Source organism: Leptinotarsa decemlineata, unplaced genomic scaffold, assembly GCF_025532065.1.
Source record: "Leptinotarsa decemlineata unplaced genomic scaffold, Ldec_3_MD MMD2_tig00026328_RagTag_RagTag, whole genome shotgun sequence".
Classification (NCBI taxonomy): Eukaryota; Metazoa; Arthropoda; class Insecta; order Coleoptera; family Chrysomelidae; genus Leptinotarsa; species Leptinotarsa decemlineata.
The window spans coordinates 391,746-404,239 of record NW_027412688.1 but is presented as its reverse complement, the minus strand read 5'-3'; the positions used below and the strand labels follow the sequence as shown (position 1 = coordinate 404,239).

The following is a 12,494-nucleotide window of genomic DNA, read 5'->3' as shown; positions in this document are numbered from 1 at the left end:
ACCAACGCGGTAATTCCAAATATTTAATTATGCCTAATGCCACCTAGCGGGTAGCCGAAAAAGATAGTACATAGTACCACTACTCGCCACTAGATGTCGTTAAGTGTCACAATACACAATAATAATTGAAATGCAAAAAAAGCGTAAGTTTGCTTAGGTCACGCACTTTGGGACTATCCTAGTCTAGAAATATAATTAAGGGCAGAAAATGGCCCTTGGAACAAACTGAAAAAATCATTATGGCCCGAAGGCTTCAAAGTTTGGAGACCCCTGAACTATAACAATTATGTATCTCTATACAATCATCAGATGATGAATTTCTGTAGTGACTCTTTAAGCAGAAACAGTCATCAAAGATCCAGAAAATTATTCACCATTTATATAAATAAACTATTCATTTTATAGTTCAACAAAAAATATTAGTGATATTAAGTATCAAAATATAGAATTGAAAATATTTAGAGCTAATATTACAAAAATTTAAATTATGAATATTATATAAACAAAGTTAAAAAGTTGGTATTTTTGAGTTCTCATCGACCTTTTTGGGGATTTTCACATTCCATGATCTGAAAAAAAATTTTAATGTGTTTTCCAATAATCACGAGTATTCTTTGGTGATATTATGACAAGGAAATGGTCCCTCTGCACAGGGCACCCTCTGTTTCTGGTACAGAAAAAACACTTGTAGACTGCCTCACTTTCTTCTATACCCAAAAATGAAGAACTAAATGTTATATCGTTCGGTAAAAGAGAATAATGTCACGCTGGATTCAGAGATTGTTGCTGCAATTACTTTAGGAAGTGCCGGTTTATATTTAGGATATGTCATAAAATAACTCCCTCAATCTGGATCTCTAGCGCATGACATGGAAAATGTTTACTCGAAACTTTACAAGAAATACGTGTGGTTAGCGAATATGAAACTGATCTTCACATTCAAGGAACTACCCCTGTGTTCTTTTATTCTTTGGAAAGAGATTTTTCCCGTTTGGCCAATATAACGTTTTGGACAAGAGCCACGAGTCAATCTATATACTCCTGATCTATCCGACACCGTAATTGTGTTTTTATCGTTTCAAATTGATTTGCTCAGATTACTATTTGTTCGGTGAGCCAAATCTGTCACGAGCGATGTTATTGGTTATATCACCAAAGTATGACAATCTGCTAAGACTCTTATTATTGTTTATTGGAGTGAGATAGATAGGGACAATGGCTTATTATCCAATAAACATTAGTAACACTATTTTCTCTCATTTTAGTTTTGAACAACTCTGCATCAATTATTGTAACGAAAAACTACAGCAGCTTTTTATAGATTTGACTTTAAAATCGGAACAGGACGAATACGAGAAAGAGGGAATCATTTGGCAACATATTGACTACTTCGATAACAAAATAATATGCGATTTGATCGAAGAAAAACACAAAGGTGAGAAAACTACTAAAAAAGAGTGATTTTTGACTGAACCAGGTGAATTTTTAGTCGAAATTACTGTGAGGATTTTATATAACGTGAAATCTGAGTAGGGCAGTCTGCGGAAATATACTTTCTTCAATTAATTTCTAGGAATGGTTGCTTTCATGGATGAAGAATGTTTGAGGCCAGGAGAACCAAGTGACACCACCTTGTTAGCTAAGCTGAATACCCATCTCAGTCACCATCCGCATTACATCAGTCACGAGAAAGCAGACTTGAAGCTGCAGAAAACAATGGGAAGAGACGTAAGAAAACAGATAAATTTCATATTAAAAAGTCACTTCGACAGTTTTTACAAATAGAAGGAGAATTAATTTGAAACAAACTGTTGATTGATATAATTTCGTTAAGTCCTTCCTATCTTTAAATGTAAATAAAACTAAGTGTGTGTAAGATATCTTCAAAATTTTTTATTCATTTGAAAGACCTATTGATGCCATTTTGTGTGGAATATAACATCTTCAAAATGTCCGCTACAGTTTCTCTGGGTGGAGCGCATAAACTCTATCACAATTTCAGATGTCAGAAAAAAGCCATGAAAATTATGGCAAACGTAGGATATAGGGAACAATGGTCAATGCTAGTTTGATTCGGATTCAAATTGTTAATTCGCTATATCTCTGAAAAAACTTCACTGAGTTACTAACGGGTTTTGTTTTCAAGGAATTCCGACTCGTCCACTATGCTGGCGCTGTGAATTACAAAATAGGCTCGTTTATAGAAAAAAATAACGACCTTTTGTTCCGCGATCTCCGCGAAGCGATGGTCAATTCGAAGAACAGTATTATACAGTCTGTCTTTTTGGAGTCGGAGCAGAAGAGTAAGAAAAGGCCCGAAACGGCGATAACGCAGTTCAAAACTTCAGTGAATAACCTGATGACTATTTTGAAGGACAAGGAGCCCTCTTACATCAGGTGTATCAAGCCAAATGACTCAAAGAGATCAGGTATGTTATTTACAGTCTACTTTTCATTGCTTCAACACTTTAACTATTTTTAAAAGTTCACAACAGAAAAAAAATAACTAGTTGAAACAAACAACCTATCCTGAAGCTACTAATTGAATGAACTGTCATCAATCCGCAAAACTTGAGTTTGTGATATACCTAATTACTAGATAAATTGATTCCTAATATTTATTACAAATGTAGATCATAATATTCTGAATGAAATTACCCACTGATAGCAGAATTGAATAGATTCATATTGCTAACAATCCAATTCTATAAAATAATTGTGTTATACCAATGAAAATTGTAAATGTAACTGATGAAATTTTCAAATGATATTTATACTCGTTGTTCTACTGCCAATAATATTGCATGAATAAATAGGTTCCAAATTGTTTTTCCCTTAACCAACTATCGCACCCCTACGAACGACAACCCTCAGAATTCGTGATATTTACATAAAATTGTATAATTGTACTCGATACACTTGTTACTTTAAATACAATTGTAACAGTTTGTCACATTACTTTATAAATATTATCTAGTAAATACAGACAAAATAAAATTGTGGATGAATAAGATTGATACTACTGCCAATAATATTGCATAAATTCGTGATATTTACGTAAAATTGTATATATCAATGAAATAATTGTACTCGAAACAGTAGGTACTTCAAATACAATTGTAATAGTTTGTCCCATTACTTTATAAATAGTCTCAAGATACTTAATAGACAATAAAATATTGGGGATATGGAATGAGATTGTTACTACTGCCAATAATATTGCATAAATTTGTGATATTTACGTAAAATTGTCGAGACAGAAGGTACTTCGAATACAATTTTAATAGTTTGTCACATTGTAAATAGTTTCAATAAAATTTAGACAATGAAAGATTGTGGAAAATGAATAAGATTGATACTACTGCCAATAATATTGCATAAATTCGTGATATTTATGTAAAATTGTATATATCAATGAAATAATTGTACTCGAGACAGTAGGTACTTCAAAAACAATTGTAACAGTTTGTCGCATTACTTTATAAATAGTCTCAAGATACTTAATAGACAATAAAATATTGGGGATATGGAATGAGATTGTTACTATTGCCAATAATATTGCATAAATTTTTGATATTTAGGTAAAATTGTATATATTAAAGGTATAATTGTACTCCAGACAATGGTACTTCAAATAAAATGTCACAGTTTGTCACATTTCTTTACAGTCTCAAGATGATGCAGACAATAAAATATTGTGAAGTCTCAAAATTGAATTGGAATATTTCTGTAAAAAATTTAATATCGATGAAGTTGCAACAGCTGAAACCGTATAGATATTTATGTGTAGAAAACTAAACTGGCTTGTGATATAATTGTTGACAAAACAGTATACGGTGACGATGTTATTGACAGTAATAATAATATCAACTGCTAGGCTCCAATACTAGTAATGAAATTTCGAAAACTCGTTGATGTTCTTTCTGATGAAATTATGTACATTCTTGATATCAGTACCAATGAAATTCTGAACTCGATATATCCCCTAAATAAAAATTGTATAGAAAAGTAGTGTTACCTTCAATAAAATTGTTTGAACTCGTAATTCCTGAAGAAACTGTGTAGCCTAGGAACCATATCAAAATTGTATAGGCTTGCATGGTAGCCTCTTATAATAGTATGAATGAGCTTATGATATTCCTCCTCCCTATTGAGGTTGTGGACTTGTAATTTGGTAAAATTAATCTCGCTCAAGTTATATAGATCCTCAAGCTATAAAATTATAAAAGCTAGTGTGGTATAATTATCCCGTTTTTTTTCCAGGTCATTTTGACACTGATCTCGTAACAAATCAAATCAGATATTTAGGTTTGATGGAAAACTTGCGAGTCAGGAGAGCCGGATTTGCCTACCGTCGCAACTACGAGCAATTCCTACACAGATACAAATGTTTATCAAATGAGACGTGGCCAAACTATCGTGGAAATGCTAAAGAAGGCGTCCAAATACTTGTGAATTATCTGGGCTACAGCCAGGAAGAATACCAGATGGGAAAGTAATGACGTGTCAACAATAAAAACCCGATTTCATTCAATTCCCCGCTTTTCAGGACAAAAATTTTCATCAGACATCCCAGAACCCTCTTCCGAACAGAAGATGCCTTCCAACTGAAGAAGCATGAGATCGCGTCGATAATTCAGGCTTCTTGGAAAGGCTTGCTTCAGAGGAGGAAATATTTGAAGATGAGAGAATCGGCTATCGTTATGCAGAAATATTTCAGAAGATTCCTCGCTATTCGCCTAGCAGAAAGGAGAAGAAAGGCTGCTGTCGCTATTAGAAAGTAAGTTTTCAACCGTACATTCTCTCTTTTTCCAGCGAGCATTCTCTTGAGGTGTGTGAATAGGAAAAAGTCGCTGGGGGTTAGATCTGGACTGTATGGTGTATGCAATTCGAAGCCCAATTCATCCAATTTTGCCATTGTTTTCATTGATTTATGACACGGTGTATTGTCTTGTTGCAACAACAAATGGAGGCGTTTTTCCGCGATTCAAACCTTCAACCGCTGCAATAACGCTATGTAATAGTTGCTGTTGATGGTTTTTTCCTTATGGAAATACTCGATAATTAATATACCATGCGAATCCCAAAATACTGATACCATAACCTTACCAGCTGGTTGTCACGTCTTTGCACGCTTTGGAGTTGGTTCACCAAGTACGGTTCACTCACATAATGATCTTTTTGGTTCTGGAGTGAAATGGTGGAGACATGTTTCATCCATTGTCACATATCGTCGCATGAATTCGAGTTTTTTATGGTCGACCAACTTCAAACACTGCTCGGAACCATCAATTCGTTGTAGTTTTGGGTCGACTATAAGCTTACGCAGCACCCACTTTGATCAGAGCTTTCGCATACCCAAATATTTATGCACGATATGTCTATAGTATTTCCAATATGGAACAGCACAGAGAAGGAATTCCCGCCTCGACATAGGCCTCGGCATATCATTTTTCAGTGGTAGTTTTTCAGTTACTTATTCTTACAATCATAGCAATTGATCACCCTATGAAAAAGTTATCTCAACTGAATTTTTCCACCATGGGTAATTATGGAATTTAAGGTGGTTGATTTCCGAGTCGAAAACTCTAAAATACAATGAAAACACAAATAATCACACCGAATTCTCGTCAAACATATATTTACAAAATAATAGAGGCCAACAAAATTTCTAGAAAAATCAAAATTCTTCTTCGCTATATTCGGATGAGGTGGAATCACCATCGGGTTGAATAACGATCGGACTTTGCACATAATATTTGTTCTCTTCTTTTGTAACGTGGGCCACACAATTCTTTCACACATCACTATTACCTACTTCATTCACCACTCGCCTTATATTGTCAAGCACTGCAGCATTCAAACTCAGTGACTGATTACATTTCCGCAAGCTTTCTTTCATTGTGGCCCAAACCATTTCAATTGGATTGAACACACAATAGTATGGAGGCAAACGTAAGAGAATATGACCACGTGTTTCACACATCGAATCAATAATATACTCTTTTTTGAAATTACGTTGTTTTATGGTCGCCAGTAATACCTTTTTCGTTGGAATCTTTTCGGGTATTTCCATGTCATGATTTCGCATGAAATCAACAATATCTGCTTTTTTGTGTTATTGTTTGGTATTGTAGTCAATAACCGAGAATGATACAAAGCGTTATCCATAACAATAACCGAGTTTGGAGGAATATTTGGGAGAAGCTGCTCACTGAACCAGGTTTCGAATAAAGCCGCAGTCATATCTTCGTGATAATCAACAGACGAATCTTTTATATTTTTGGCCGACAGAAGCAAAGCGTTAGGTACGAAACCATTTTCATTCCCGGCATGCAAAATTATAACAAGTTTTCCCCTTGAAGAAGGTGTGTTCAAAGCGCAATACTTGGTTTCGTCAACCCAGCCATATTTGACAACATCATGGGTGTCAAACCAAGTTTCGTCGAGATAGATTATATGTTTGCTGGATTCTCGGTTGCTTTTCATTCGCCTCAAATATTCTTGTCGGAGTTGAACAATGCGTGTCGATTCCATTATGACCTCCGATTGTTCAATTTTTTATATTTGAAACCACAAGACTATAAGACACCTCGTAGAGGTTCTAAAGATTTGTAATTGTAATCGGGATAGTCGAGTAATTTATACCAAATCATTTCCAAGGTTGGTACTTCATTTTTTTGGTATATACCATAAATTGTTCGCCGAATCACATCTTTGGTAGCACCATCAACGTTTGCGAATTTTTTATTCCTTTGTTTTCGATTCATTGCATGGTCAATGACATCCCCTATTTTAATGACTCGAAGAACTGTCGAACGAGATAGTTTCGTTAACTCGCATATTCTATTCACAATAGCATTCTGTGAAGTGTGACAGTTTTCCTTCTTCAAGCATTCATGAATATTTAAAATTACTCGCTGTACTTGAACATGTAAGTCCTTATTTTCAAATTCCGGATCCCTGTCGATTGACACAGATTCCTCACACGTAAAGTTATCATTTGTTTCAAAAGGTTTCCAAAAACACTAAGATTTTCACAAAAATCAGTTTAAACGATGAGATTGGAACCTTTGGTGTAAAAGTTGATTTAGAGATCAATTAACCTAACACCAGACTGATATTTCTGCACTCGACGCCCGTTTCGCTAACAAGGTTAGCATCTTCAGGAAACGCAAACTGATACTGAATCTAAAGACAAGGGTTAGCTGTTTATATATCTAAAGTTTTTTGGTCCGATGTGGACTTTGTTTGTTAAATGATGATTATCCAAATTGATTTTTCGGTAATTAACTGGTGGAACCACTACCTGCAAATTAATTTGTCCGCATAATAATCTATTATTGTCAACCTTGTTGACAACGCGCGTTTCGCTAACCTTGTTAGCGAAACGCGCGTCGAGTCCAAAAATATTAGTTTGGTATTAGGGTAATTGATCTCTAGAAAAATTTTTCAAAAATCGGTTTGCAAAACCACTCACTACCTCACCTAACCCCACGAACACACGGCACTGATAAAGAAATATTGTGAAACGGACAAAAAGTTAGTATTCAGCCAGTCCAGCTAGCCGAGCCTTTATTCCTCAACTACATTTGATAGCACGTTTACTAACTATCTGGGCGACTAGGGGTCACAGGCAAGAAATGTTTATGACTGTACTCTTATTTTCATTGCCGTTGTAATCAGTGACGGATCCAGACCATGATTTCGGGGGGGGGGGCAATCGAGATTTCTTAGTTCACCCCTAACTTTTCAAAACCACCAAGTTATAGATAAATACCTTACCTGTAGGTCTACCCTACGTTTTGATTCATATAGGAAAATATGTTTTAGCTATTATATTCTACCATGTAGTGTGGAAAGTTCATTTATTTACTTATCAAAGCAACAATAACAAATTGTAATGGCGATTATCGAAATGGTTTTGTCACAAGGTTGCAAATTTCTTCTGCCACTACCACCGCCCAAATTAAAATAAAATTAGAACGTACATCAAATTAATTATTTTTTTTGAAAGGTTGACGCTCCAATAAAAAGTTTGCAATTCTTAACCACACATCCCTAAGGGAATTTTTTTCTGGGGGGGGGGGGGGGGGCACTTGCCCCTTTGGCCCCCTCCTTCGATCCGTCGGTGGTTCCAATTGGGAATGGATAGACTATACCACGTTTCTACGTTATCTATAGAGCCTCAGGTATGGCAATCGAGTTTACTTTGAGGTCATCCAAAATTATTTTGGATGCATCGACCTCGGTGTTTATTTTACCTCGCTTAAACTGAGCAAACCGCTAAAAAGCAACAGATGAAATAACTTTTTGTCCATTTTATTCAGACCAACAAAAGTTGCTTCACTCAAAACGTTCTATCCCATAAATTAATAGCCCGACAGCTGAGAAATTTGTACACGTGCCTTTTGAAGGTTAGGATCAACTAAAAATAATATGAATTTAATACTAGTATCGCCATATGTGTGTTGGACTGGGAACTGTTCATCCCACGTAATATTTTTCTTTCACTTGTTTCCGATGTTGGGATATAGGTACTTATTACTAATTTCCTTTCCAAGGTTCATCAAGGGCTTCATCACAAGAAACGGTCCACCGACAGAAGAAAACAAAAAGTTCATTCGTCTGGCCAAAATTCACTGGTTGAACAGGTTATCCAAGAGCCTTCCGAAACACATCCTTCATCGAAACGATTGGCCAACATGCCCCAACGTTTGCAAGGAAGCTTCCGAACATTTGAAAAAAATGTATGCCAGCCATTTGTCGAGGGTTTATCGGCTGAAACTCACCCCGGAAATGAAGCGACAACTGGACCTCAAAGTCCTGGCGGAAAGTGTATTCAAAGGTACGCAAATCGATTATGCGGGGGAAACATCTCTACGATTTTCTCGTAAACTTTTTTCAGGTAAAAAGAAATCTTACGAAGAATCAGTACCCAATATGTTTTTATTCGACAGAGTGCCTGAATCGAGTTTTGCCCTCAAAGAGATGTATTTGACGCAACTTAACGGAGATAAAGAAGTTGTGAGTATTTACTGCACGTTCATAAAATTGAAAATTTTTAAGCAGTCATTATTTATCAAAAACACAGCTTTTTATGAACTTCGTTTGAAAAACGTAGAAGAGTCCACCTCTTCAGGGTTGAATAACATAAATATACATAATCAGAACAATAAATCACAACTAGAACTGATATAATATTCATTTGCCTTTTATGATACAGTGAGTATCCTTCTACGTCAAATAAGTACGGAGAATTAGTCACGCTGAAGAACAACCCTATCATCAAAACATTGTTTTAAACGTATTTTTGAAGTCGATTCGGTAGTCATTGCTAGTTCTCTTTTATGTCATCTATCAGCTGAAAACGGGTGCTCGAAGTGGTAATTTGAGTTTTGGAAAAAGCAATAAATTGGCCGGAACCATATCAGGTGAATACGGTGGCTGTTTGATAGGGTTTGTTGAGTTTCTGACCAGAAAATCATGAGATGGTGCGTTATCGTGGTGCAAAATCCATGAGTTTTCTTTCCACATACCATACAGTATCCCTGGCCTTTTTTGGTGAGTTACCGCCGTTGGGAAGTGCCTGCGTGGCTCATCGGTGTCCAACCACTGTCCTATTGTCGTAGAGGATCCACTTTTCATCACACGTGACGATCCTATGATCGTTTTAGTTGCAGAAAAGCAAAAAACAAACTTAGAAACGTGACAGTTTTTGTCGATCGTCCAAATCGTGGGCACCCACTTTTCGAGATTTTTTATCTTTCCAACCATCAAAAACCGCATGGGAGCTGACGCCTAGTTCTTCCGCCACATCCACGTGGATAATGGAATAAAAAAATGTATTATTGATGTGAAATGTTGTAACCTCGTCAATATTATATGTTGACTATCCCAGCAATTTCTTGTTATTTCTTCTTTGCATACCTACTTTTAATCTTTCGATTTTCTGGATACACATCACGTAGTCAGAAAAAGGACTTGTTCGATTGATGACCTATTTATTTTGTAGAAATTCATTTCGAATATAGGACAAAGAAAATAACTTTTGTCTTATTTCAACTATTTTTCATTTTTCAGGTACCTATTTCAAGTACTTGTCTGTATCATAGATATAAACATATACTTTATTGTCCAAGAAAATATAATCTTATTGACAAATATTGTTAAAACTGATTCCAATTTTTTATTCAAAGCTGAAATATGTTGATCAAATTTTAATTTGTTATCCATGAAGGTAGGATTGGTTTTTATACTCAAGAATTTGTCCATTCAAGTATGAATTGTTAATATTACAGCTGAAGGTGGGTAGGTTTGTTTTTTTTAATATTAAATCACAAAAAGTTTGCGTCACACCATTTTTTTACAACTTCTAAATCACTAGAGATAGTTTCTTTCATATTAGAAATATTTTTTCCATACCAAAGGAGCATGGTGTCAAATGCAAAGATCGTAAAAATTCCTTAAATTGAGAGAGTAACAAGGCCATTTACATAGATGAGGAAAAGAATCGGGCCCAGTACTGATCCTTGTGATAGTTTTTCTTTTGATCTTACTGTTTTCTATAACTCCAGTCATTACAAACTCCTCTAAAGCCATAGTAGTTCAACTTTTGCGAAAGAAGTTCATGATTTACACAATCAAAAGCTTTGGAGAAATCGCAGAATACTGCAGCTACGACCTCACCATTGTTGAGATGTGTTTAGACATGTTCAAGAAAGGAAAAGATTGCATCATTTCTGCCTTTTGCCTTCTGAAAGCCAAATTGACAGTTGGTTAATATATTGTATTTATAATGAAAAGCTAATACCCTTTTTTACCATTTTTTCTATGATTTTTGAGAGTGTATCACTGTATATTAGTAGAAATCAAACAAAAGTTATTTTCTTCGTCCTATATTGAAAAAGGACTATTTCGTCATTTACTTCTTTACGTCATGGTGTGAATGCCATTATTTGATATTAAATACCTCCAAATCTGTTTCAATGAAATTTTATAATAGAAAAAATAACATTCCAGATGGAGTTGCCATAACTGATGGAATAGCCATGGGACATAATGTTAAATTTCTAGGAATCATGTTAGATGAATTTTTAAATTGGGATCTACATATTGATGAGGTTTGCAAGAAACTTAATGCAGCATTCTTCGCGATTAAGCAGATGAAATTGCTTTCAAGTATATATTTTGCAATGGCATATCCGCATATTTCCTTAAATATAATGTCATGGGGATGTGGTAGATATTTTAATAGAATCACAACACAACAAAAAAATATTTTTTGAATGTTTCCTACACTAAATTAGTCAATTTCTACTAATTTTGGGGTGATAAAAACGAAAATAACAATGAAAAATTTTGATTAGCTCTGGTTTTTGAGATACACAGTACTTAATCTTAAAGAGTAGTTATAATATACGTGAAAAGTGAAAGTACATAAAACAATATTGTTATGTTTCTTTTAGAATATTTTAAGTACAAAATTAATAAAAAAAAACATTATTCTTAGTGTTTTGACAAATGAAAGAAGTTTGTACCACCAAATTTCAATTAAGTCCATCCGATTCATTGTAAGATCGCTGTCGTTTAGCTTGTCTTTTATAAAACACTTCTGGAGCATCCCTACACACAGACCAGCAGTAGTCTGCAAGCATTGCTTCATTCCAACGGCCCTGATATCTCTGTTCCATTAAGGCAATGTCTTGATGGAATCTTTCTCCATGTTCGTCACTCACAGCTCCACAGTTTTTGTGGGAAGAAATTAAGATGAGAGTGAAGAAAATGAATTTTTAAGGACATGTTGCATCCAAGTTGGTGGTAAGCTTGAAGAAACTCTTTAACCAATGCTGTGAAGTTATCATCTCTTTTGTTACCTAATACCTAATGTGATATTTTCACATCATGTTTTAGAAGATTCCACTGTTGTAATCTTGACCCTAACAGCTCAGCCTTTTCCTTAGACAAGCGAAGATCTCTTATAAGGTCACTCAACTCTGCTTGACTAATTCTGTGCGGATCACTAGACCTATCGCTTACCTCAAAATCAGGGTCATAGGATGTAGAAGGATGGGTTGCTCCTTCTAAACAGTCTTCATCACCTTCCTCTAAAATTTCATAGTTTTGGGGTGGAGAAGGGACTGGCAAATTGTCTGAGTGTGGTACAGGCCGAAGAGCAGATGGGAGATTAGGGTATTTAACCGTTCCTCTTTTCTTCATAGATAAACCTTGCTTAATGGGAGGAGTTAAGCAGAAATAACAGTCGTCTGTATGATTGGTAGGCTCACGCCAAACCATAGGTACTGCAAAAGCCATTGCCCGGTTTTTATTTTTCAGCCACTCTCGCAATATGACGGAACAAGAATTACAACATATATGAGTGGCCCATGATTTATCTTGGTCCCCAACTTTCACACCAAAATAATGTTCATAGGCTGTCTTAACGATAGGTGTCATTTTACGTTTCTGAGCCTTAAATGTTATTTCACCACATA

The 12,494-nt window shown here is 35.3% G+C and overlaps 1 protein-coding gene across 3 annotated transcripts in view; it reads left to right on the top strand.

Moving 5' to 3' along the window:
- The window catches only part of Myo61F (unconventional myosin 61F), a 48,645-nt gene that overhangs the window by 32,261 nt on the left and 3,890 nt on the right, over positions 1 to 12,494 (top strand). For all 3 annotated transcript variants that reach the window (XM_023170768.2, XM_023170767.2, XM_023170766.2), the window contains exons 8-14: positions 1,266 to 1,435; positions 1,574 to 1,728; positions 2,147 to 2,429; positions 4,264 to 4,495; positions 4,550 to 4,780; positions 8,565 to 8,848; positions 8,909 to 9,027. In XM_023170768.2, coding sequence (XP_023026536.2) covers positions 1,266 to 1,435; positions 1,574 to 1,728; positions 2,147 to 2,429; positions 4,264 to 4,495; positions 4,550 to 4,780; positions 8,565 to 8,848; positions 8,909 to 9,027 — 1,474 coding nt within the window. The remainder of the gene's footprint in view (positions 1 to 1,265; positions 1,436 to 1,573; positions 1,729 to 2,146; positions 2,430 to 4,263; positions 4,496 to 4,549; positions 4,781 to 8,564; positions 8,849 to 8,908; positions 9,028 to 12,494) is intronic.